Source organism: Netta rufina, assembly GCF_964035555.1.
Source record: "Netta rufina genome assembly, chromosome: 5".
NCBI classification, from domain to species: Eukaryota; Metazoa; Chordata; class Aves; order Anseriformes; family Anatidae; genus Netta; species Netta rufina.
Genome location: NC_140128.1, coordinates 54,600,630 through 54,626,037, shown reverse-complemented (window position 1 = coordinate 54,626,037; position 25,408 = coordinate 54,600,630). Strand labels below are relative to the sequence as shown.

General features: G+C 36.7%; 1 protein-coding gene across 6 annotated transcripts in view; it reads left to right on the top strand.

Annotated features, from left to right (window-relative positions):
* The window catches only part of CDC42BPB (CDC42 binding protein kinase beta), a 94,194-nt gene that overhangs the window by 45,538 nt on the left and 23,248 nt on the right, over window positions 1-25,408 (top strand). For all 6 annotated transcript variants that reach the window (XR_014618503.1, XM_084288106.1, XM_084288105.1 and 3 more), the window contains 18 exons: window positions 1,442-1,590; window positions 5,017-5,110; window positions 6,440-6,640; window positions 8,544-8,792; window positions 10,207-10,286; window positions 11,296-11,462; window positions 11,565-11,684; window positions 13,706-13,839; window positions 15,530-15,772; window positions 17,295-17,405; window positions 17,869-18,113; window positions 18,289-18,394; window positions 18,977-19,101; window positions 20,030-20,135; window positions 21,643-21,791; window positions 22,272-22,366; window positions 22,454-22,533; window positions 25,167-25,256. Coding sequence is in view for 5 of the 6 variants with exons in the window: in XM_084288106.1 (XP_084144232.1) it covers window positions 1,442-1,590; window positions 5,017-5,110; window positions 6,440-6,640; window positions 8,544-8,792; window positions 10,207-10,286; window positions 11,296-11,462; window positions 11,565-11,684; window positions 13,706-13,839; window positions 15,530-15,772; window positions 17,295-17,405; window positions 17,869-18,113; window positions 18,289-18,394; window positions 18,977-19,101; window positions 20,030-20,135; window positions 21,643-21,791; window positions 22,272-22,366; window positions 22,454-22,533; window positions 25,167-25,256 (2,544 nt within the window). In the remaining variant the exon portion in view is untranslated. The remainder of the gene's footprint in view (window positions 1-1,441; window positions 1,591-5,016; window positions 5,111-6,439; window positions 6,641-8,543; window positions 8,793-10,206; window positions 10,287-11,295; window positions 11,463-11,564; window positions 11,685-13,705; window positions 13,840-15,529; window positions 15,773-17,294; window positions 17,406-17,868; window positions 18,114-18,288; window positions 18,395-18,976; window positions 19,102-20,029; window positions 20,136-21,642; window positions 21,792-22,271; window positions 22,367-22,453; window positions 22,534-25,166; window positions 25,257-25,408) is intronic.

Genomic DNA, 25,408 nt, shown 5'->3' with positions numbered 1-25,408 from the left:
CTTGGGGTTCTCATCTTCTTTATTTTGCTTCACTTGTGGAAGAAGAATCGGTGGCAGCAACACTAGACCCTAAGTTGCTTTACATTGAGGAGAAAAATAAGATAACTGCTTTGGAAAGTTAGTCCCAGAAAAAGCAAAGTTATTTCTAAAATAAAATATTAAGGAATGGGAAGCATGGAACAAACAGGTTTAAGACTAGTGGTACTAAATAAAGTCAATATACGCTGAGTGATGGTCTGGAGTTAGGTGCATATTGCTAGGAAATAACTGAGCCCACTCCCTGTTTTGTGGTATGAAAACCAAATAGCAACTCCAAGCCCTTTTCTTCCACTTGTTACCTGTATCTGTGTTGATTGTTTCAATAGATAGGATAATGGTTGATTGGCCTTGGAGGCTATTTCCTTTTTCACTGAAATCCAGTCACAAGAACCCAAATGTTTGATTCCTAAATCTCCTGCTGCTGTAGTGCCTCTGGCTTGTCATGAGCCCCCCGGCCACGGTGTCCTGAAGCTCCTGCCAGCTCTGTCATGCATCCGTGCTGTGGCATGTGCCAAGATGAGTGTTTGAGGATGGTGGTGTGATAAATCCTACTTTTGGAACCTCAAGTGGTATTGAAATGGTACCAAAGCTAAAACTAGTAATGAGATGTTTAATTTAGACTGAGCTGCATCGATCTAATGAGCACTAATACTTTCCAGAGAAGTTTTAAGTGAAATTTTGATCAAAATAATTTTTGGAGGAAGTGTGCTTATTGTTTATTGCTTCTATAAAGAGTTTACCTCAGCAAATGCTTATGTTATGAAATATTACATGCTTAATATAAATACTCTGTGTTCAGTTGCATACTGCTGCTCCCATTTTAACACCTGATAATAGATGTGCAAGTCAGGCAAAAAGCCACTTGCATAAATTAAATTTCAAAATGTTAATCCTTATTGTTTCCCATTCAAAAATGATTTTATTTAATAAGTGGCATTAAGTATTTTATGTTCATGTTAGTGTAATACTAATACTCTTTCACATTTTTTAACTATTCCTTTTAAATATTTTTTTCTTACTATCCCTTCTGGACATTTTCAGTTTAAGTGTCGATGACCTACATTAATTTTTGGTGATACTGTTTTTTTCGTGTGCGTAACGTTGTAGTTAATACAGAGATAAACTCACCCTGATTCACTTGTTTGTAGTTGCTCTTTCTCTCTAAACTTACGGTAAGGGTGGAATGCTGATGTATCGTTATTACTGGAATTATTAAAGGAATAAGGTATGCTTTTACACTGAACAAGCGTAACACAGAGGATTACTAATTTTAACTTCATTTCATATGGATAGAAAAAAATAATGAAAGTCTTTTTTTCCCTAGCAGTTAACTGATGAACTTTAATTCATTTCCTTAACAGCTGTGTCTCAGTACATAACTGCTTGCTTTCTCCCCTTCCAGTATCTAGTGATGGACTACTATGTTGGTGGTGACTTGCTGACGCTTCTCAGTAAGTTCGAAGACAAACTTCCTGAAGATATGGCAAGGTTCTACATTGGTGAAATGGTGCTTGCTATACATTCCATACATGAGCTGCATTATGTGCACAGGTAAAGTACCATCTCGCATGAGAAAAAAACACATTTACATCTATATGAAATCAATCTTAAAGGTATTACTACCAATACAAATGGGCGCAGCAGCCACAGGCAAGCTACAGTGGGCACATGCTTACTGCAGACTGTATAATAACTGCTATAACATTTTAAATACCAAACTGATGGACTGATATTAAAAGCAGTGGTATTCATCTAACCTTTCACTAAAGCTTTTAGTTTTAATAGGACTTCTTGACTAACTCTCAGTTCTCTTCATGAAATGTACCTACTGTAAGGCCATGATAACAGTGAATCTGTTTACCTCAGCTTATCCTCAAACTGATGAATTTTGTAATGGGGGGGGGGGGGGGGGACATGTGCCTGTCTAATTGTTTCTACAACACAGGATGCATATTTCCAGATCAGTGCCTACAATCATGGTAACTTAGGTGGTGTTCTGAAGCAGTTAAAAATATAACATTCCTTATTCTGGGTAAGAGAAAATAGGTCAGGCAGGTAAAGCACACTTCTTTTTTTGGGTCATCTCTCGGGGCGACTGTCTCAGAAGAGCTGTTAGTAGTGCAGGGGTGATGCTTGATAAATACTGTGTCATTTCAAGAATCTAGAACAACTGAGAATTTCTATCCTTGGTTTTGTTTTCAGATTTAGAAACTGCGTGATATATCAATTAGAAAGCAAAATTATAATAATACTAGAAACCTTTGTGGTTATATCTTTATACACTGACCTTACAGCTTAATTTCAGTAACCAAGAAGTTAGAAAATGTTAAGTGTGAGAGTAGTGATGTTTTTCAGTTGTGTGAAGTCTGCTTATGGCCATACAGGCAGGTTCCTGAAGTCCCAGCTCAGGAGAAGGAGACTTCATACTATTTGCTTGGCAGGGAAATCTTAACAACCAAGTCCCTTTACCTCTTTATGCCTTAATTTCTAACTCCATAAAATACAGACAGGAATACTCCTGGGGGTAAATGTGGACAATATGCGGGGATGTTAAAATGGTACAGATTTGGAGAAGTTCACTAGAGGCACTAGTGCACCCATTTCCGAGGAGTGGAACCTGACCAACATCAACTTTGCATAGGTTGAATGAATGTCTCCTGTGGCAATGGGAACGAGCGGTTCCAAGGCCAAAGCATTGGATGAATAGGAGATGTATGAATGCCCAAGAAATTACTGCTTGGCAACTGCAGTGGATTAGGAAGAAGCATGATTGCTCTGGGGAGGACTTCAAGGACCCTTTAAAGGCTTATATGACCTGTTAGCTGTAGATAGGAAACAGTGGGGCTCAGAGATGAGGCATTAAGCTTTTCTCAACAGAAACAGTGTTCCCTTAGGCAAGCGAGACCTGAATGCAAAGCAGAAAAGCAGAGATGTGGTGGATGAGATTGGCTCATGCTTCGAAAGGCACCGTGAATGATGTTATTTGAAAACCAACAACAACAAAAAACCCCTTGCATAGTTGTGTAGAAGTTTTAATAGTCCTCTGCTCCTACTGAGCTTGACTCTTACTTATGGGACTGTAGGGGAAATCTGTACAGGCCTTAGAACTGAAATGTATGGAATAAATTTAACAATGGAAAATTGCTAATGAGTTCATTGGGAAACTGTAGTGAAATGGTCTAGTTTTCTGGGTTAACAGTTATTTTTCTGTCCTGTAACAAGTAAGTATGCATTTAATTTATGTCGATAGGCATACATTAGCATTGATATTTTGTCTTAATACTGTTATTAGTAGCAGCATTGGTGAAATTTCAGTAACAAATTTCAAAGCATTACCCCGTGGTTAAAAAGTAGCAATTCAATTTTGTGTTGGAAGAATGTATCGGGATATTGAAACATATAAGGACCCTTTGTTAAACCTATCTTGACTTTTTTCATGTCTGCTGAAGTGTGAAATAGAATTCAGCAGCTGAAAAAACAGACATTGTCAGCATCCACCTCTATGCAGCAAGGTGTTTTAGAGCATGCTTTTTATTTTGTTCCTACTGATTCAAGCTTCTTCCCCTCAAATTAAGCTGAAGCTAGTGTACAGTTCTAAAGTTTTTGAGCAAGTGTGGTGACACTTGGAAACTCCCATTTGAAAAGAAATTCCGCATTCTGTGGTGCAACAGGATTGGTGGGTTTAACATAAAGCACCTGTTCTACTTATTAATAATACACAGTATTATTGGAATATATATGGTATCTAAAACAAAAACACAACCCCCAGATTTATTGGTTTGGTTATCTTTTCTTGGCTACCTCAGTTAATATTTCAAAATGGCATGGTGAAATGCTGATCCTGGGTGGTGTTGGCTACGGAAAGGGAAGGACACTGGTGCAAGTTAGCTTGCAAGACTTGAATGTTCTCATTCTTAGCCTGCAGAATTGGTGTGTAGCTGGCTTAGTTTTACTTTCTGCCCTTGCTCATCTCTCTGCCTTTCTCAACATATTGACTTAGTCCTCTGAAAATAATGCTGGATATTTTGAGGCTATCAATTAAAAAAATATGTAGTAGGCTTCAAGACTGTCATATTATTAAATTGAATGTCTTTGTCCATCTTTTAGTTTTACTCTACCTTGTGTTAATTTGAGCACAAAGAGGTGAGGGAAAATGTAGTTGGTGGACTAAATTTAATTGACATGCTCTAAATCTTTTTCAGCTGCCTTCTTGGTATCAAAAATAATATTAAGTAATGAGCTACAATGACATGGAAATCTTAGTTCCATGTCACATAGTAGCTTTAGCATGCAGAATGCCATCTATAACTTGCTGTGTACATGTATGAATAGCAATGAAGTGGTTGATCCAGGAGATTTTCTCCCATTACTGTATCCTGTTGAAACGTCATTGCCCTGATCCCAGAGCTGGGGAAATTCAGTGCTCTGTAGAGTAACTGCTGCATATACACAGGATGCAAATGTCTTCAGGTACCCATAGAAGCAAATATGTTATGCAGTAGTATATAGACAGTCTTGAACAGCACGTGAAAAATGCTGGACAAAATTTAGAGAAACAATGATAAATCTTTCTAGAAAAGAAGCTGTAAGTTAGCTATAAATCTTGGCAAAAAAAAAAAATCAAATTAAAAAATTGCCTCTTCTCTTTTATCTTTCTTGCCCCTCAAAAAGTATATTAGGGTGCATATAATCTTGAAAGGAGGTTGATAAGGTAAACTACCTATCTGTTAGTTGTGCCATTCTGCATAACTGTTCTGCTTGATTATGGGAGCAGAGCTCAGCTTTCATGAGCTGAAAATCTGATGTAATCTGAAGCTTCAATATTGCAGGCAAAGTTTCAAGTCGTCAGGAAGAAAGGGTCAAAATAAAGAGATTACACCAGTGGGTACCCAATATAAAACTGTTATTTTGATGCAATCTGTACAATCGGAGCTCATACTTAGTATTTAATTTTTTCACTTTTTTCTGTTATGACAGGGACATAAAGCCTGATAATGTTCTTTTGGACATGAATGGCCACATACGACTGGCAGACTTCGGGTCCTGTCTGAAAATGAGTGAAGATGGCACAGTATGTATGAAGCAAAATTAAATTGCATTGCTGGTAGTGGTACCTTTTATGTGAGTTGCTGATCTTAACTCTACTACATGTTATCAGTGTGCACTAAGGAGGTGTGATAGTTTGTAAACTTCTTGGCTTGCTAAAAATTGAGGGAAATGTGCAACTCACCACATTTGTATAAAACACTTTTCCCTCTTCTTGTTTTACAGGCTGTAAAACAAGTTTAAGTTATTCTTTGCAATGTTTTTCTGTCTTTCACCTTTTTTTCTACTAGTGATTCAGTTCTCATGAGATATTTATGAACTGGCCAAAGAGCCTGTGCTAAAAAAGGATAAAAATTTGATGTTATTTATGCACTGGAATCATGGGTGACCAGGAACCTAGCAGTCATGACAGATTTAAAGTAAAAGTAATCCAAAATGAGCACATACTTACTAAGTAGTTTATTTTACATGCCTTTTACAAAAGAAACGGCAATACTGTGGTAATTTGCTATCTTGTGACCAGATAGGATACACTCCTAAGAGTTAAATTGCTCATGAGGTTTTCTGCTCTCCCTAGTTCGAGGTACTTCTAAGAGTATCAATTCTGCCAAAATGCAGCATGTAATATTCACTGGCTATGGCACAAACTCCAGGTTCTGGTGACATTCTGTAGTCATAGAATGCCTCGTAAGGATTTACCGTATTAAAATACCGAATAAATCAGAAGGAGCCATTGTAACTCCGTTAACCCTTAGAATGCATTCTTAGGGTTTACTTTTCTGCCACTGCCCTGATGGTCAAGGCTTTCCTACTACTAGGACACAAGGAAACTAATTACATTAATTCCTGTATTTTATCCACAATTATGCTATATAAGTGTTAAACCAGTTTTGAACATAGTAAAAAATAGGGCAGTACTTGCCCTGGAACCTTGTTTTACTATCTTCAAATGAAACTGTAAAACTTGAGTATAGAGCTTGAACTCCGTGCTTTTTCATTTTTCATTTCAGCTTCTGGCAACCAATTGCAGTTTTTAAGTATAAAAATACACACACACACATATATAAAGGCAAAACATTTTCCTGTCTGTCTGCATTCTGAAAACAGCTATGACTATTTTGAGTGTTTACTGTTTGGAGAATAAAATGTACTGATTTTATGTAGAAGTGGACTGAATCGTAGTCTGTTACTTTCTGAATATCATCCTTATTTTGTTGCTGTCATTTTTTAATAAATGTCTTCCCTTCCCAGAATAATGTACTGATGTATCTGTTTGCAAAAGTACTAGTGTGTGAGTAAATGTTGCTGAGAGAACCTGAAAACTAACCAGAACAGTGTTTGCTTTATTTTCAAGGTGCAGTCCTCAGTAGCAGTGGGTACACCTGACTATATCTCCCCTGAGATACTGCAAGCAATGGAGGATGGAATGGGAAAATATGGACCTGAATGTGACTGGTGGTCACTGGGTGTCTGCATGTATGAAATGCTTTATGGTGAAACACCCTTTTATGCAGAATCCTTAGTGGAAACATACGGGAAGATTATGAACCATGAAGTAAGAAATAAATACATTCATCTTGATTTTAATGTTTACAGAGAGACTGATGTATCTTCAAAATACTGCTGTGGGTGGTAGTTCATTGCTTCTTTCATGGTGATTTAGAACCATATCTAACTGTAGATTTGTTAGTTCAGTTTTTAGGAAAATTGGCATCCCTGAACTGTAGAAATCGAATTCTTTGTTAACTTAATTTTTTTTTCTAAATGGTGATGTTCTTCTTAAAAAATCTTTAACAGTCTTCATGAAACAAAAATTAAAAACAACTCTTATGTTAGGCCTATTGAAAGTTTCTTCTGGACTGCACAGGAGAAATGAAGTAATGCATTACACATGCAGCTGTGCACATTTTGTCACACTGCTAATCAGTACAAAAAACGGAAACAGACAAGTCAACCAGTGTGGACATGAGCTGCATGAAGAACATGAGGTCAGGGAAGAGTTGCTCAGAATAGAAGTGGCATAAAAACACGAGCTTTTGAGCTGCATGAAGAATGTGAGGTCAGGGGATTTTGTCCAGAGTCAAAGTGGTAGAAAAGTGTTGAAACTTCTGTGTGCCATGTGAATTATTATTAGAGTAACTATACTCTAATTATATTAGAGTAAGAATTAACCAGTTCATGGTGTCCTTCTGAGAGGTGTGGTAGGAGTATGTGCTTATGGGTGTCCTCTTCTTAGCTAGCCAGAAGCTGTTGTACAGGGAGTGCTGCTGCATTTTCTTCCCAGGTTGAATGTACTGGTGTTTACAGTGCTGTGCTCTCACAGTGAAGTAGTGATGGATAAGACGTGAAATCCTTCCTAGAGCTGACACCCTTGCCGTGATCAACATTAATCTCTCTATTGCTTCAATTTCTTCAATGAACTAATTGGTGGCAAGCTTTTCTGTATTATGTTAGAAATATGTAACCAGCTTGTGGGTAACTGCTGGCTACCTAGCTGTTAACCTGCTTGCAAGGATGTTTAAAGCCGTTGCCCTGCAGATTTAATATTGCAATCTCATTTGGACACAAAATCAATGTGATTTTATGTTTTTCAATGGGCGTTCTAAACTTTAATGTGAATTATGCTATTTTGGTCCCTGACGGTCTGATTCTGCCCTTGAAAAGATGTATTGTACAACGTTAAATATTCTATAGTCTTTTATTGAAAAAAACAACAAACAAGAACCTTCAATATTTTAGCTTACTACTACTTCCACTATATAGTCAAGAATTCTTCCCAATTTTATCTAGAGTAACATTATGTGTTAGTGGGAAGTACATTTCTGGATCTTTTGTTTGAGATAATATAAATCTTAGTGAAATTATATTTTGATAGGAAAATTATAGTAATATTAGTAATTATATTTTGATATATAGTAGTTAGGTTTTGATAGGCAAAATGTATAAATTAGAAAAATACATCTTTAATTATAACAGTGTTTTGTGGGGGATTGACTAACATTGTGGGTTATTAAGAGCTGAAATAAATAAAATCTCAAGGAGTAGATCTTCATCAGATCAGTGGATCTATGACTAAGAATACCACTGAGTGCATGCCATTATAGCATGATCTTTAATGTACTGTAGTGTGTCAAAACATCTGTCCGGCTTCCAAAAAAGGTTTGCTTTTCATAAGAGTTACTGTACTCACAGTTAGTTTCAAACAGATCTGTGTGAAAGGAATCAAGAAGTAATTACTTGCCCTCAAAATCCATTTTAAGACAACAAGTCTATCACTGAATGTACTGTACTGTGCTCTGCTGCTGCTGCTCCCTGGGACTAGAACAATGTCTGCCTATTTGTTTCCAATTTTGTTGGAGTAATTTAGCACTTTCTTTTTGAAATCACTGTTGAAATCTACGGAATGGATTCATTTTAAAATTTCTCAATTTTTTTTTTTTTTTTTTTTTTTTTTGCAGGAAAGATTTCAGTTTCCATCCCACGTTACAGATGTATCTGAAGAAGCAAAAGATCTTATTCAGCGACTTATCTGCAGCAGAGAACGTAGACTGGGACAGAATGGAATAGAGGATTTTAAGTCTCATGCATTTTTTGAAGGACTTAATTGGGACAACATCCGAAACCTAGAAGCACCTTATATTCCAGAAGTTAGCAGTCCATCTGACACCTCAAACTTTGATGTGGATGATGATGTTTTAAGAAATCCAGTGAGTCTTTTATTTTAATATTACTACTGCAAGTATGCAACTTTGCTGCACTGCAACTTTGCTGCACTGTTTTAGGGATATGGTTTAGTGGGGACTGCTAGCGTTAGGTCAGAGGTTGGACTCGATGATCTTGAGGTCTCTTCCAACCTAGAAATTCTGTGATTCTGTAAGGTAGTAGTGAGAACTTGATTTCAAAATTGATGCGTGCCTTTTGTTTGTAATTTTTTAAGTAAAAGGAGCAAATAGAGAGTATGTTAATAAGCTGTGCGAATGAAATAAGATTTCTTCTTATTATTTTGTTCTAAATTCTAAAAAGCCATGAGACAGATTCCTGAGTCTAGCAAATTTAGTTGTACTTTCTTATGGATATGCACTGTGGTACAATCTTACAGGAACAGGTAGTATTCTTATTGCAGTCGTAATGACATCAATGGGCAAATGAAGATCCACAAGCAGGAATGCTCTGAGAAACTTCAGAAGAATGAAACCCCACTAAACTGTTGTTATTTATATCAGAACTGACCCAGTTTGTCAAGTGTTACCATTAAGAAAAGAAGCTCACAATTTCTGAAAACCCAGAATGACAAAGGGTTGATTTTTTTTTTTCATGTTTGGAATGACTTATTCAATGCTAAAACAAGAAAAATAGCACGGTCAGTCAAAATGAAAAGACTTAGGCAGGAAAAAAAAATTACCTTTACAAAAATTTTGAATTTATTTATTTAAAATTATTTTGTTTTATTTGTTATCAACTATGAATAACATCTGTCTTCAAATAAGTGTATATTCTTCATGCAGCTTGTAATAGCAGCAGCCCAGGTGAGAGAACTCAGATTGCTGCTACTTAAGTCACTTAAGAACCAGGCGGCTGTTTGGGTGTGGGGGCATTGGTGTTCTGCTCCTTCATTTCCATTGTGTTAGTAGTTTACGAACTCCTATCAGGAAGTGTAGGGAGTTTTCATGGCAATTTGTTCATCAGCTTGCATTCCAAAAAATGAAGAGCTTTTTTGGCTTGGTTTTTGATTACCTGGCTAGCAGTAACAAGAACACTAAAGAAAACAGCATGCATTTTCATGCCAGGTCACTTTTAATTAGGAACTTGGAAGTTTCGGGTTTTCTTTTAATGGTTGTATTGTGCTTTGAACTTGTTGAAATGCTTCCCTTTCAAGTGCCAGTTCACAAAAAGGAGGCTCCTAAATTCAGGTCATTATATTAAGTGACCTAATCTGAAATAAAGTTCATACAAGGACAATGGAAGGCTATGCAGTGAAGCAGAATTGCCAATTGTGAATTGGTGTCCTCTAAGAAAAGGCTTTCCATCAGCTGTTTTTTCTAAACTATTACGACTAAATCAAATAGCTTTAGTTCTGCATGGGTTCTCTTTTGGGTTTTCATGCCTGTTGTTTTTATGCAGGAAGTGGTGCCACCAAGTTCTCATACAGGCTTCTCTGGATTGCATTTACCATTTGTTGGGTTTACATACACAACTGATAGGTAAGCAAAGGACATGTTGTTCATTAAACTTGTTTCCCAAATATAGCTAATTCTAGGAAGATGTCATTTTTATAAACAAGTAGAAAGATTGATGTCTGTGTGGCAGTGGATTAAATCTTTATCCCATTTTTTTCATGTGAACGTGTTTTGATTATGCTTGCCAAGATTAAATGCTTCTGTATTTAATTTCCATTATTTGAAACAAATGAAATTTAAGGGACTAGATTTGTCACGTTAGGTGGGTATAAACTTGCTTTTCCTGCCTTAAGAGGCTAAAAGCAAGTTCTTGTCCATGTTGTGTGTCTGCCAGAAACAATTCAGGATTAGTTTATTGCTCCTAAGCCTTGTTGACAGGCAAAGTTAATATACCTTAGTGTTACTCTAATTCAGGTTCCTGATTTTCAGATGGTTCTGAGCACAGACAAAGCTGGCTCACTTTGCCAATCTTTGAAATGGAAGTAAGCCTCCATCTGTCTTCAGAGATCCCTCAAATACATACTTGTGCCTCTGTGTGGTTATTCTGTCCTTTTTGTTATTCCCTTGTTTCCATTTGCTGAGATTTATCTCCACGATACTGTTGCAGAAAGGACCCAGTGCACTCATCTTTTTCAGGGTAAAATCACATGGCTTAACTAAATCTATCCAACTTCTGGCTTTCTTTCTCAGCTGTTTCAGTGCAGGTACACATTCCATTCTGCTTCCTTTGCTGTCAGGCAGTAACTTTTGACAGAGGGAGTTAATGTTTTTAATCATTCAAGCAGTTTGTAAAGTGAACATAAATCAGCATCATTAAGGTCCTGAATGCAAGTATCTTAATTCTACACCAGCATACACAGTAGCTAGGGAGTAATCACTATATCTACCCTGACTGTTATCTCAACAGTAACGACTACTGTGCTAATTGTTCTTGTAAATTTAAGGTGCATATTTGGTGGAAACCCAGCGTGTCGCTGCTGTAGACTACTGTGAGTATTTATTAGAATATTCTAACTTAGGTATTTGTTTTCAGCTCTTTATCTGACAGAGGCACTTTAAAGAGTGCAATGCAATCTGACACTGTAACCAAAGACGTGGATGTACAGCGTGACTTAAAGAACACTTCACAAATAGAGGGTTATGAAAAGAAAATAAGGAAATTAGAGCAAGAAAAGCAGGATTTGAACCGAAAACTGCAAGGTTAGTCGCTTACATTTCTTTGGGTTCTTAGTTCTTCTCATTAGGAAGAATTGGAATGTATTTTATTGAATAACTTTTTTTCCTTCCTTTCTGGATTTTAAGAATCTACGCAGACAATGCAGAGCCTCCAAGGTCCAGTGTGTGTTACAGTAAATACGAACCGTGATAAGGAAATAAAAAAATTAAATGAAGAAATTGAACGGTTGAAGAACAAATTAACAGGTAAGACTCTAGCATGATTAGTGGCAATTATAGCAAGGCAACTTAATGTTAACAGTAGTAGCAAAATACATCCTTTGGTTTTGCAATAATTACAATTAATGTTATTGAGGTATTAAAAAAAAAAAAGTTTTAAAGCCTTGTTCAAAACTAAGAGGCATTTCCGTTTTTCCAGGCAAGCACTTAACTTTTTCTTCCACTTCCTTATCCTGACAGCATATGCTAGTGTGGGGAGTCTAGAGTACAATGTTAATTGCCATAAAAAACTTGGGAGATCCTGTTCCCTTTCTTTTTTGGGGGTATATTTTTGGAACAGTTTTACTGGAGGCATATGTAAGAGAGAACAGGGATAAAAGATTAGCTGCCCTTTAGTAACATCGGAGGATAGGTTGGGGTAGGGGGTTATATGATAATTCACATCTAAATGTTTCTGAGCTCCTGCTACCTTTGTGTTTCTGTCTGGTGATGCATCAATTAGGAAGTGTTGCACAAAAACAAATACTGGCATCTGTCCTGAGAGAAGGCTGACTCATCCCTATCACTGAAAATCTGTTGCTTGACAATGCTATTAGTTTATGCATACAAACCTCCTGTTAGTGTCTGATTTTTAAGAGGGAATCAGTCATAAACTAAATGGTAGTTTTGAATCCTGATGACTTGGCTGCGAGGTTTATAGGGGCCTGTATTATCTAGTGAGGGAGTTCAGATGCCAAGTTGCTGATGCCCAAAACCTCCAACTGTTGTCTTCCATTCAGGAGGACTTGGGTTTTTTTTTCTTTTTTTTTTTTTTTATCAGTCTTTTTTTTTCTTGCTTCAAATTCCTAATACAATCTTAATTCATTATCTTGTTTTGTGTGTCAGTTCATTGTCTATCACAACTGATAGTTTTTCTTACAGTTTGGCAATATATAACACCCTTTGTAAGTACATCTGCTGTGAAATCAGTGTTGCTGAGTGCTACCCCTTCACCCCCCCCACCCCCTCCTACCCCCCTAAAAAAAAAAAAAAAGCACCATCAAAAATCTTATGTATTCTGTAGTAGGTTTGTCAAAATGGTTAGATTAAGGTGCCGCTTCTGCAAATGGGTTAGATTTATCCCGTTCTTCAGCCTATTGTGTGCTGGTATATACTGAAAACTAGCAGTGCAGTCTGGTTTAAAAAGAAATAGCATTGGTTCATGCAGAGTGGGAGGGAGTTTAGCACAGCTTTTGTCCTAAAATGAGAAAATTAAAATTACTTTAATCATTACAGCAGTGCTTGGGATCTCTGAATAGGTAGGTCTAATTTCCTGTTCTGCCACAGACATCAATGAAACTTGAGTGATACAGTTATTCCCTGTGCAATTTCTTATTTATTTGTTTAAAAGAAGTAGTAATTAAAACCAAATGGAGAATGGCAGTTCAATTTCTTACCAGCTCTAAGACTGAGCAGAAATATAAAAAGGTGGTTAGTCTTCTGTGTGTAAAGGTGATAATTTCAAATCAAATTTGTTTTTTGGGTTGGTTTTTTTTTTTTTTTTTGAGACTAAAGGGAGAACTGCCAGGAGAATATACTGGTAGGAATATGGACAGTTTACGTCTTGAATCTGCCTCATGCAGGATGGTATTGCCTTCCCAGATTGTTAGCTCTTATCTACTCTAGGAAATAAATAGTCCTTTCCTGTCTTGCTGGATGCACTAATAACTGTAGTCTTACTTGTCATACAATGAAAACTATTTAGGAGACAAATTACTAGGACTGGAATTCCAACAACCGAAAAAAAAAAAAAACAAAACTCTCTGCTAAGGCTTTTTCACCACAAGAGATAAGTCTTCGGGTGGTGTGATTTTGTGTTTGTTTTTTGTTGATTTTGATATGCTGAGAAAATTAAGTGGAGCTGTCAATGCACTGAAATTACCTTAAGCTGTCTAAAAATGGAATGGAGAATTTAATTTTCCAAGCAAAGTTATGCCATTTATTTAAGTAATGTTTCTTACTTGGTATAAATTTAGGACCAGTTGTCTTTATTATGTATTACTCTGCAGATATAAGTAAGCTGGAAGGGCAGCTTGCAGACGCAGTGGCTTTTCGGCAAGAACACGAAGACTCTATACATAAGTTGAAAGGACTGGAAAAACAGTGCAGAGTACTGCGGCAAGAAAAGGAGGACCTTCATAAGGTGAATATGGTTAGAAATGGTCACATAAAATAGTTCTAGAACAATTTTATTTCGATTGCTGTTTCAGCATTTGGAATGTTGCTTTTCAAAATATATTGAGATGTTAGTGAGCCCGTTAATCTCGTTAGCGATACAGTTGTTTTCCCAGGTGGCACACTTTTTGAAAGGTGATTGACATCTTACTAATTTTAAGTGTGTTCTGTTAGATGGGAAGACCACCTTTTAGTACTGACTTGTTCACTATGTTTATATCTTGGAAGACAACTGCAGGTTACATCCCCAGGTAGTGACACAAAAGCTAACAGACTGTATAATCACAAAGCTCAATAGGATTTGGTTCGCCCAAGAAATATATATGTTAAGTTTGAAACTGCTTGGGGATGGGAGGGAATTTTCTAAAGAATGGCTTTAGTTTAACTATTTTTTTTTTCAAGATACTTCAATATACCCAGGAGTTAAATTCACAGATTTATGGCTTGTTCTCAGTTATATAGATGCTGAAATATATGAACGAGTAAACAGAGCTAAGTCACTGTGCCAGCTTGAGCCCACTTATTCTTTATAATACCAAAAGGTTAATTACTGCTTGAGGATGACTTTCATATCACTGCTAAGTATACTTACAGTTGTGTAAATTACACTTTTATTTGCTTCCTAAAATGTAACAGTATGCTATGTTAGGTCACCAAAATATTTTACAATAAAGTAAATAGGAGCTTTGCATATACTACCTACTGCTTTCAATAAAGCCAAAAAAAAAAAAAAAAAAAAGCTACCTGCATTCAAATATCTGGTTTTTAAAAGATAGATTAGCCATATTGCTCATGTGGCATTAGGTGGACCAAAAATAATCCATGGGTCAAAATTTAAGGGGCTTTTGTCCACTGGAATTTAACAGTCTCTTTTCTGTTTGTTACCAGTGGTCAGAGTTATTTTCCGGAGTATATGAGTAGCAGAGAAGGCAAATCTCTGTGCCTCCTGGTTTGTCTACATGCCTTTTTGGAGGTTAATGAATGCTTCTGCAAGACTCCTGCTAATGGCAATTTTTTTAATGTCTCCTGGCCTGTGTACATTTCTTCTGTTGTCTAGTTTCATGCTTTTTTTCACTGGCAAATGATTTTATGTAAAGCATTTAATTTGTATTTTAATCTTGTTAACTTATGTTAACTATTAGCTGTAAAAAGAAGAAGCTTTTATACTTTCAATTAAAGTATTAGAGCTTCACAGTTTGTTCTGAGGAATCTTCCTCAGTTTTCTTAAGAACTTCACAAGATTTTCTGTAGCAGCTCAGTGCTGGTAACTGTTTGACAGTTCCCCTGAATGTGTCGTCTGCTAAAACGTTCCTTTGAGAAATATTACTATTGTGCAGGTACATGGTGGTAATCTGAAATTACATTTCTTAGCGTTGAGAGGGGCTTGTGAAGTGAGATTTGTATCAAAGACTTGTGGAATAGCAAAGGTCCTCTTGGAACTGCCATCCTAGAAGCAGAATAATTGCTGTCCTGGTATGCTATTGCAGCTGTCTAGCCAGAAGAAATTTGTGTAAATTAACTATTAGCAATCATATTTAGAAGTTATCTGAGAGGCTTGAATTTTCAAGTCATGCTTTATGTAGGTTCACTTCCTTTCTTCTTGGAAAGAATACATAGAACTCAATTATTTTTTTTATGTATGTATTTATTTAAACCAGCAACTTGTAGAAACCTCAGAGAGATTAAAGACACAATCCAAAGAACTGAGGGATGCCCACCAACAGAGAAAGCTAGCAGTTCAGGAATTCTCTGAGCTCAGCGAGAGGATGGGAGACTTGCGGTCGCAAAAGCAGAAGCTGTCCCGGCAACTTCGCGACAAAGAGGAGGAGGTGGAAGTGAGCATGCAGAAAATTGATGCTATGCGACAGGACATCCGTAAATTGGAGAAAATCAGAAAAGAGGTAGCTTGATTAAAATTGCTAAGAATAACATTTTCACCTGCTGCTTGTCTGGGATCTCATCTGTGATTGTATTGAGAAATCAGAATCATAAACAGGAATTTACTTTGTCTATAAGAAATTACCCTGGTAACTCTTCCATATCACTTCACTGCAGTACACAAATTTGATTCTTGCAGGCGTCAAGTTATAGTCAGCTTGAAACCTAGAAAGCTTAATGCCTTGATGGACTTTGTTGGAGTATTCTGACTCCCTTTTCCTTTTTTTTCAGATGATTTTTTCTTGAGCTTAAAGAAAGAAAGGTGATACAGCCTACATAAATTTTTCCTTACTCTTTAAGTCAATATAGAGAGTAGCTGGGTAATAACTTGCTTACAAGTAAATTTCTGATTACTATTCTAGGCAATTTATGGTTTTAAATAAGATGAAATGGATAACTGGATAACTAGAAGAATGCATAAGAAACAACTATCATGGTTAACGTAGTGTTTTGATCACTTAAAAACACTCCAATTTTACATGTTCTATGAGTGAACTTCTGAAAAGGAACGTGAGTTTTCTAAACACTACTAGAAATTTACAAGCAAATTAAAGGGCAGACTATGAAAATGAAGTAAGAGGTGAAGTTTCTCAGACCTACCTGTGAATAAGAAGTGGTACTTAACCAGAAAAGGCATAGGGCTGCAGCACCATATTTGAAGCTGCATTCTGCCCTTCTGTCTAGAGCCTATTCAAGTGTTGTTGCTTATTCAGTTAAATGTTTCCGTGAAGGTCTTGATAATGTCTTTGTTCTTGGAAGTTCCTCTGTCCTCCCTTTCCTAACATATGTATCAATCTATCAATCTATTCAGAACATAATCTGTAAGTTTGTTATCTTGGTATACAATTCTACATACAGCACTTTTAAAAACAACTTTCTTAGTTGAGTTTGAGTGCAGAAAAACAGATTTTATTCTGCCTTGGCTGCATAGTTGCCACTAAATTGTCTTTCTGATACAGTAAGCTTTTTGAAGTGGATAAATGGATGATCAAGCTTATTTTGTTCCATAATTGCAAGGTACAAGTGCTCAGTGTTCATATTTGAAGTATTTGACAATAATTTGGCTCAAAGGTCAAGATTTTAAACTCTGCTGCCTTAGGAGATACTGAAGCGTGGAGCTAATCTGTAAATGTGGGAGGCTTTTTTTTTTTTCCCCACAACCTCAGTGACTTTCGACTGCTGTTTCCTTCTCTTAACATTGCTGGAAGCTGTGCAGTTATCCCTCCATATATTTGGTGTGGTTTATATCAGTACAAAAAGCCATTTCGAAGTAGTTCCACTTCGAGACAGACAGATGCCTGGATCACTGAAAACAAAACATGACGTTCTGAAATCATTGTTATAGTGGTGTAATGTAAGATACAAATAAGAAAAAATTGCTGTTTTCAAGGCCCCTGAAAGTTCATTCCTACATGGAGATGAAATGAATGATACAGATAGCAGTATGTTGTGTTGAAATGACTTAAAATTACTTTGATTTTATAGCTAGAAGCCCAGCTTGAAGAAGTTGCAGCAGAAGCATCAAAAGAACGCAAACTTCGTGAACACAGTGAGGCCTTCTCCAAACAACTGGAAAATGAACTGGAAGCTCTGAAGGTTACTTAAGGGCTTGGGAGGGATGGGACATTTTACTCGTTAAACAGGAGTTGCAATATTTTTACTCCAACTGTTGATACCCATGGGACACTTAGAAGAAACTACAGCATTACTAGAAACCTGACCTGCCTAACCTAATTAGATTTATTTTTTTTTTATTGAAATACTTTAATATTGTTTAATATCTTGTTAATGTCTTCAAAATGTCCAGTTCTTAAAAATTCTAAGCAACTATTAAACCAACATGGTCCAAATTTATCTCTGCAGCAGCATTTAATCTCTTAGGGTCATGAAAGCAGAGCAGTTGCTTAGGGGGTTAAATGCTTGAAGAACCTTTTAAACCTCTCAGACCCCAAGCAAAATTTTTCCCAAGTGCTACAAATTGGATAGTTCTAATCAAAATAATGGTCCTAAAATATAAAGATCGTAGTCTTTTCCTGATGGTTTCTCTCCTTCTCTTCAGCTGAAGCAGGGAGGCCGGGCAGCAGGTGCCACACTAGAACATCAGCAGGAGCTTTCGAAAATGAAGTCTGAGTTGGAAAAGAAAATCTTATTTTATGAAGAGGAGTTGGTCCGGCGAGAAGCATCACACGTTTTAGAAGTAAAAAATGTGAAGAAGGAAGTACATGATTCAGAGAGCCATCAGCTTGCACTGCAGAAAGAGATCATGATATTAAAGGATAAATTAGAGAAAACAAAACGAGAGAGGTATGTTTTGGGATGGGATTGGTTAATCGAGGATTTCTTTTTTGCATGTACTATATTGCATGGGTAACTGCAGAGGATGGTATTTCACCTTAATTCTGTTTATTCCTCTCTGAAAATCCCTGTCTACGGGTTCAGCAGTGTTACAGTATATGTTTCTATTTCTTGTTGTCCTTAGGCACAGTGAAATGGAGGAAGCAGTAGGAACAATGAAGGAGAAATACGAGCGTGAAAGATCTATGCTTTTGGAAGATAACAAGAAACTAACAACAGAAAATGAGAGGGTAATTATTTTAGGAAACACTTAAGCAAAATATAATTCTTGCTTCGCTACTTTCTGATGTTGAAAGTGTACTTATTGATCACAACGGGATCGGTAAATGTTCAGGCAATATCTGAGTAAAACGAATGTGGTTCTGGCCATATAAATGTCAGGGATCTGGATAAATAGTAGCTTTGTTCTTTGCAGAATTGATTCACGCAAGTGGGCACTTCCAATTTCTGTTAGGGCTTCACGTAGAGGGAGACATTTACTGCCTGCCTCTCTAATGGCTTACAGTTAAGCTTTATTCCTCACAACAGCCTCTATGCTTTTTTGTTTGTTTTGTTGTTTTTTTCCCCTCTCCTTTGTTTTGGATTGTTTTGTGTGAACTGGCAATGTGCTCTTCTGTGCTCAGGAGTTAGTCTCCAGTTCTACAAAAGAAAAAACAAAGAAAAACTATTTCCTGTTCTTTGGTCTGTGTTAGAACTTCCACATACCCCAGCACAGTGTTATTTGTTCAGATTTTGTATGTGTGTAGACATACACATATGAAAAAAATGTGAAACTGACATAAGCCACGGGTGAAATTAATGTTTTGTTTCAGCTTTGCTCCTTTGTGGACAAATTAACAGCACAGAACAGGCAGCTAGAAGATGAGCTCCAAGACCTAGCAGCAAAGAAGGAGTCTGTTGCTCACTGGGAAGCTCAGATTGCAGAAATTATTCAATGGTATGTACTGCTTAGAGATCCAGATGGCCACTTTCAACTTCTGAAGTATTGATTGGGCTTTTTTATGTTTTGCCAGGCACTTTCTGTGTGTCTGTGATCAACAAAAGTGTGGTGCTTCTGAGTGATGATGATGCTGTTTCTCTTTTTGCTTTGCAATATAGCTGAGTACATTTAAAGCATTTAGTCTTAAACTTCTGAGTGAAATTGTCAGATACTATTTAGTGCAAGATACAAATTTTGATAAGCCTTATCATGAAGATGATTATGATTTAAAAGGTCCATGATAACATATAGAACCCCACTAGCTGTACAACACAAGCATTTGCATTTAATTCACAGGTCAGTCTTTCCCTCTTATTTTCTGAGTTAACAAAATGTATGCAAGTGTTTTCAGCATGCAAGACTATCAGGTCATCTGTACGTGTCTTCTGCTGGATGAAGTTGAATGTAGTAGCCTGGGCTTTGGAGAACAGTGATTTTTAATGAGATGAATTACTAATTGCTGGCTAATACTTGTGTGGAGTGGCATTTCAGCTACTGAGAGGAGAGGGGCAAGGTGCAGAGAATCATAGGGTACACATACTTGCCCTTCCAGTTGTTAAAGGAGGACTTAATGGTAGCCACTATAAAAAATGAGCAAGTGATATGCAGATAATTTTCCAAAGAATAACACTGAATCTCTGCAGAACTCTCCATGATAACAGGAGGAAAGCTTCAGTTTCCCTGGCAACTGCCACAATCAAGAGAATTGGATACAAAAAAAAAAAACTAAAGCAGGCCATCTGAGCTGTATTCAGTTTTTCTGCTGGGAAAGTTTTTCCTGCTCTGTCCATATCTGCTATGTTCCTAAATCTAGTGCAAGTGCTAGTTATTTGTTGCTGTGAACCATCAAACAGTTCACTAACAATTTTTTGTAATTGCACAATAGGGTAAGTGATGAGAAGGATGCTCGTGGCTATCTCCAAGCATTAGCTTCCAAGATGACAGAAGAACTAGAATCTTTGAGAAGTTCCAGTCTGGGCTCACGAACACTGGTAAGAAAATAGCAAGCATTTGGGCTGTTCTGGGTATGTCTAAGTAGCTATGTCTAAGTAGCTATGTTTTTGGTGTCAGCTACATTCTCATCAATATCTGTTCATAACCAGAATTTGTTTCTAATAAATCCTCTGCTCTCCTACTGAGTTATTAGTTTTATCTATTTCTTTTGAAATCAATTTGGGCCATATAATCAGAAGCTGATAATCACAGCAGTGCATCTGCTATCACAAACTGCTTCACACAGTAGAGAAGAAACAATAAACCCTTAAAGGGGAGTGTGGAAGTGTACTTCACCTCATTAGATGCAAGTAAATATTTTTAATTGCCATTACAGTGAGATTAAAAGTACTTTATTTTGTACAATTATTTTTGTATAAATTTTAACAGGTTAGTATTGTTACAAACTAGTGACATGAGAGATTGTGGCTTTATGTACACTAAGACCTGCCATAGTTTTTTTCCCACATAGTAGTAAAAAGGCTTCCCAAAATTCTGTAAAAAAGAAGAGAGGTGAAGTCCTCATAAAGCATGGTTTCGAAGAGAAAACTGTTTTGCCTTGGCAGGCATTAAATACCTGCAAAGCCACTTGCAGCTAGGCTCAGAAGCCCACGTTCCTAAGCAATGTCAGTCAGCACAGTCAAACTGCCATGCAAAAAGTCGATTTGCTGCTGGTTTATATAGATAAAAGTTACTTGTCACTTCCAAACGTGATTAAGAGAAAACAAGAGAAGATTGACTTCTTATGAACTTTGCCTACATCTTAGAGAGACGATCATTATGTTGATAGGTTTAATAGGAAGAAAGATTGGATCAAATGCAGTTGGCCCAGAATAAAGAATGCTTTCTGTTCTTTGTATTACAACTGGTTTTGTAACTTCAGCAGAACCTGATCTAAGGTAATTATTTCTTAATGTAAAAAGTGGCTCTCATTTTCATGAGTGTTGCTTGCAATTTCACGTGTGGCTAGAGAGAATATCCATTAGAAAACACTGAAAATGTTGTCTACATTGAAAAATGCTTGGAAAAGCTTGGAAAATTAGCTTGTGGTGGAGAGGAATTGCATAGTGTATGCAGAAGCATAGTGTATGCTACTTAACAAGCGTGTGAACTGTTTAGGTGAACGTTCTAGATTTTTAGGACCCAGGTTATTTCACTTTCTTCACTTTTTTGCTACTCTCATTATGTTTTAGGTTAGTGTGTTTGACATTAACTATTTACATTTATATCAAATTTGAAAGCCCAGTATGTTACAGTATGTCACCATGCAAGTTCTATACTCTTTTTAGTATAACCAAAACTAGCCATTGTCAGTGAGTTCTCTATTTGACAGTCACAGTTGCTGATACACCGTTTTGATTTCAAGTATGTTGTTTTGATGACTTAATTGTTAAAATAAATAAAATATCATTTCTTAATTTTTGTGAAATAAAATCTGACTATTGATTGATTTACATGTATCAGAAATAGTGTTCATAATTAATATTCAATAACTTATTGCAACAGGATCCACTTTGGAAAGTGCGGCGCAGTCAGAAGTTGGATATGTCAGCGAGGCTGGAATTACAGTCTGCCCTAGATGCCGAAATTCGTGCCAAACAACTAGTTCAAGAGGAGCTACGAAAAGTGAAAGATGCAAACATATCTTTTGAAAGGTAATGAGGGCTTTGGTTCTGTTTGAGTTTTTATACGCTGCTCTAGACTGCTGGTTAGGATAGTTACAACTTTTTTCCAATAACCCCCTTGTGCCTGGGATTTGGACTTTGCCGGAAAGATCCTACTCTACAGACTGCACGTTTCTTACATAGTCAATTATGGCTAAGAGCTATTTTTTTGTAGACTAACTGGAGAGCAGACATATTCTTGGGAAGAAAAGACCAAACTAGTATTAGAATAATTTTGTTTGGCAAATATCTGCGGTGTTAACAGGAATCTTAAGTGCAGTCTTCACTATCCAGCCACATACTGAGGTGCCTTACTAGTGAGATGAGGAAGGGAGAAATAAAATTAGAATAAAAGAAAAATATTTAGCCCTTCATGCACCTCCAAAAATGGTGTTTCTTAAAACTCTGAGACTGACATTTCTCCGTTTGAAATGTTTGAGATTGTATTTTGATCACATTTTGTTGCTGTAGTAAATTAAAGGAATCGGAAGCAAAGAACCGGGAACTGTTGGAAGAGATGGAAGGCTTAAGGAAAAAAATAGAAGAAAAATACAGAACAGATTCAGGTAATTAAAGTTACTGTATTTCAACAGAATTCTAACACAGCCTGTGGTGTTGCATTTTAGCTAAGTCTGTTATGTTTTGGGTTTTAGGTCTTAAACTTCCAGACTTCCAAGATTCCATTTTTGAATATTTCAACACATCTCCTCTTGCACGTGATCTGACTTTCAGAGTGAGTTATTACACAAATTAACTACAAAAATATGATAGCCGAGTTATATTTTTATTACCGAAAAGTAACCCTTGGGCTCTCCATGGCAAATTTGTATCTGGCCTATTAGCCAAATTAGTGGGACGTAGAATTGGATGTCCAGTAGGTGTTGGATTGATTGGCATTTTGAAGAGAAGCTAGCACCTTTGGGAAATACTCCCAAAAGTTCTCATTGATTATTTCTTATTCTACTTTCTTTCTTTGTTAATCTCAACCCTTTAGCTGGAAAATACACGTTCAGGTTGTTTTGGAAGGGCTGGCACACCCTATTGCAAATAAGGGATTAAGCGCTTTACTGTTGGAAAATACTAGTTAATATAAAGAAAAGTATTCACTCAGTTCAAAGGGCATTTAAACAGATATGTAAAATTGTTGGCTCCAGTTCTTAATGGGGTGGTTAGAGTAGAAGGGACTGGAAAGAAAATCAGAGGACCCACAGATGTTGGTATTGTAAGTGTACTGTGACACACCCTCTGATCCTTAGAAAACTAATCATACAAATTGCAGCTCCAACTGGGTGTTTCACTTAGAAAAGTTTGTGCATTCCCTGAGGAAGCAGCTGTTAGATGCAGCATTGAATCACATTTCCTTACTTCATGAACTCTTGATCCTTGAGGATTTTCTGGGATTTTTTTTCTTCAAAACACATGGATAGCTCAGGGTAAAACCAAGAGCTGGAACTGGAAAGAATAATCTGTTATGTTTATGGAGCTGAGTCAAAGGGGCTGAGGTTAAAACCTCATCAGTCTGGTTAGATACTCTATCTGAAATGTGTGCTTTCTGGTCTCTTTTCAAATTGTTATTGGTGCCAAAAAAGAAAGCTTAAGAACATGCTGTGGTATTTGCATATGCATACTTCGTGTATGCACTGTTCCCGGTTACAAAACATCCACGCTGGCTTTCTTGCTGAAGCAGCAAGATGAGCTATGTGGATGGGGTGGAAGGAGAGAGAGAAACATGATATATACTACTGTCTGGATAATAGCTTTTATCTACAAATCTTAATAGTTCAAAACATTGTTTTAAAAAGCACCAAATACTCTTCAAATAGTAACATGTACGATATCAAGCCCATAACTAATCAAGATTCCATTCTACAGATCCAGCAATAAATACATAGTCTGTGGGAACACAGGTGGCATTTTCTGATGAATTGCGTTAAAATTCCTGATATTGTATTTAGTGATAGCCACCAACAGTTTTTTCACATGTACACATAAAGATAATGTCATATGATCTGGGTTCATTTAGTTTGAATGAATATCATTGGCCCATATAAAACATTTTATTTAGCTAGCCTACTAATATTCCATCTGAAGTTTTTCTGTGGGTGATAAGTGATCGTTTTTATCCCTCATATCTGTTACAACAAAGGATTCTGTTTCTTCTTCGTCTACATCTTCTCTGCTAGCCTTTTGGGAAGAAGTAAGTTCTTGCTGGTAGTTTTGTCTCCTTATTTTGTTGTGATCTCTCATAGTAAAAATGGCCTTCTAAAACTAGACATTTTGCTTCATTAGTCTCTCTATAACTTAATCCACTAAATAGTGCTAGCTTAGTTTTCTTTTAATACCTTTCTACAGGCTTGTTATTTTAGATTCTGTCTATATGACTAAAGCTAAATCATGCCTTGCATTTTTAAATTGTTCATATTACATAATGGTATAATTTGATCTTCATGGCCCAGCCCTACCAATCAATTCATAACAAAAAAAAAAAACAAACAACAAATATCTGAATCTATTTAGTGAGCTAACTGAATTCGAGCCATCTTCCTGTCGAAACTGGCTGGGAAGTGAGTGATTCATTACTCATTGCCTTTAGTGCTAATTACATCATTTAGGTGAAGTCTAATCTGATGTTTGTTAATCATGATTTTCACGATGTCCTCAGAGTACAGTAATACTGCTTCCACACCCAGCTTCTTCAGCTGTGGAATTGTAGCATGCTTCCCCCTTGTGCTGGCAATTAGTAGTTGCTAATGTAAGTGTGAAATTAAAGCTTGTAATGGATGCTAGTGTTAAATTCTAGCGAAATGTAAAACAATATGATTAAGACAACATGGTTATTTTTGATGATAGAGGTGATAATAAAATTAGTGCTCATTTTGGAAAAAAAAAAATAATTTTAAAGATTTATGGTGTTACGTGAAGAATTTTTCTTGTGGTGGAATTGGCAGCTGCTGTCTGCCAGAAAAATCCTAGGGTGGTACCAAGCTACCAAGATAAAATGAGCTATTTTATGGATTATTGCCAAGCTTCTCAGACATCATTCCATACCCTCATGCAAGAGGATGGACATAGTCTTTCTGGGAAGAGAAGGCTGTTACAGGATTTATGCTGCCTACTACTGGGTTTTGCATTTCAGTGCTTCCAGCTTTACAGCTTTTCCATCAGGTGGCAGGGTTTGTTGTAAGGAAAGGTTTTTTTCAGAGTGGAAAGTTGTTAGATGTATGCAAACAGAAATGAATATTTTCTCGATTTATTTTTACAGTGAGCTGTTCATTGTAGCTACCCTGAAATTCTAAGCTGTTGGCATGAGAACACTTCATCTACTCTGTGGTATCTAATTTATCATGTTTGATGTCACTTTTGCAGACCAGCTCTATTAGTGAGCAGGAAACGCAGGGTCCCAAATCAGAAGTTTCACCATCTACTTCAGTTGTAACTGCAGAGCAACAACAAGAAGTAAGGGAACCATTATTTTACCCTGAAGAGTAATTCAGTAGAAAGTCTCTGTCTTGTTCATTATAAATATATATTGCAGCATTTGTTTTGAAGAGGCAGAATTGAATGTTGTTTATGTGTAACTTGTCAGTGTTAATTGCATCTGCTTTAAG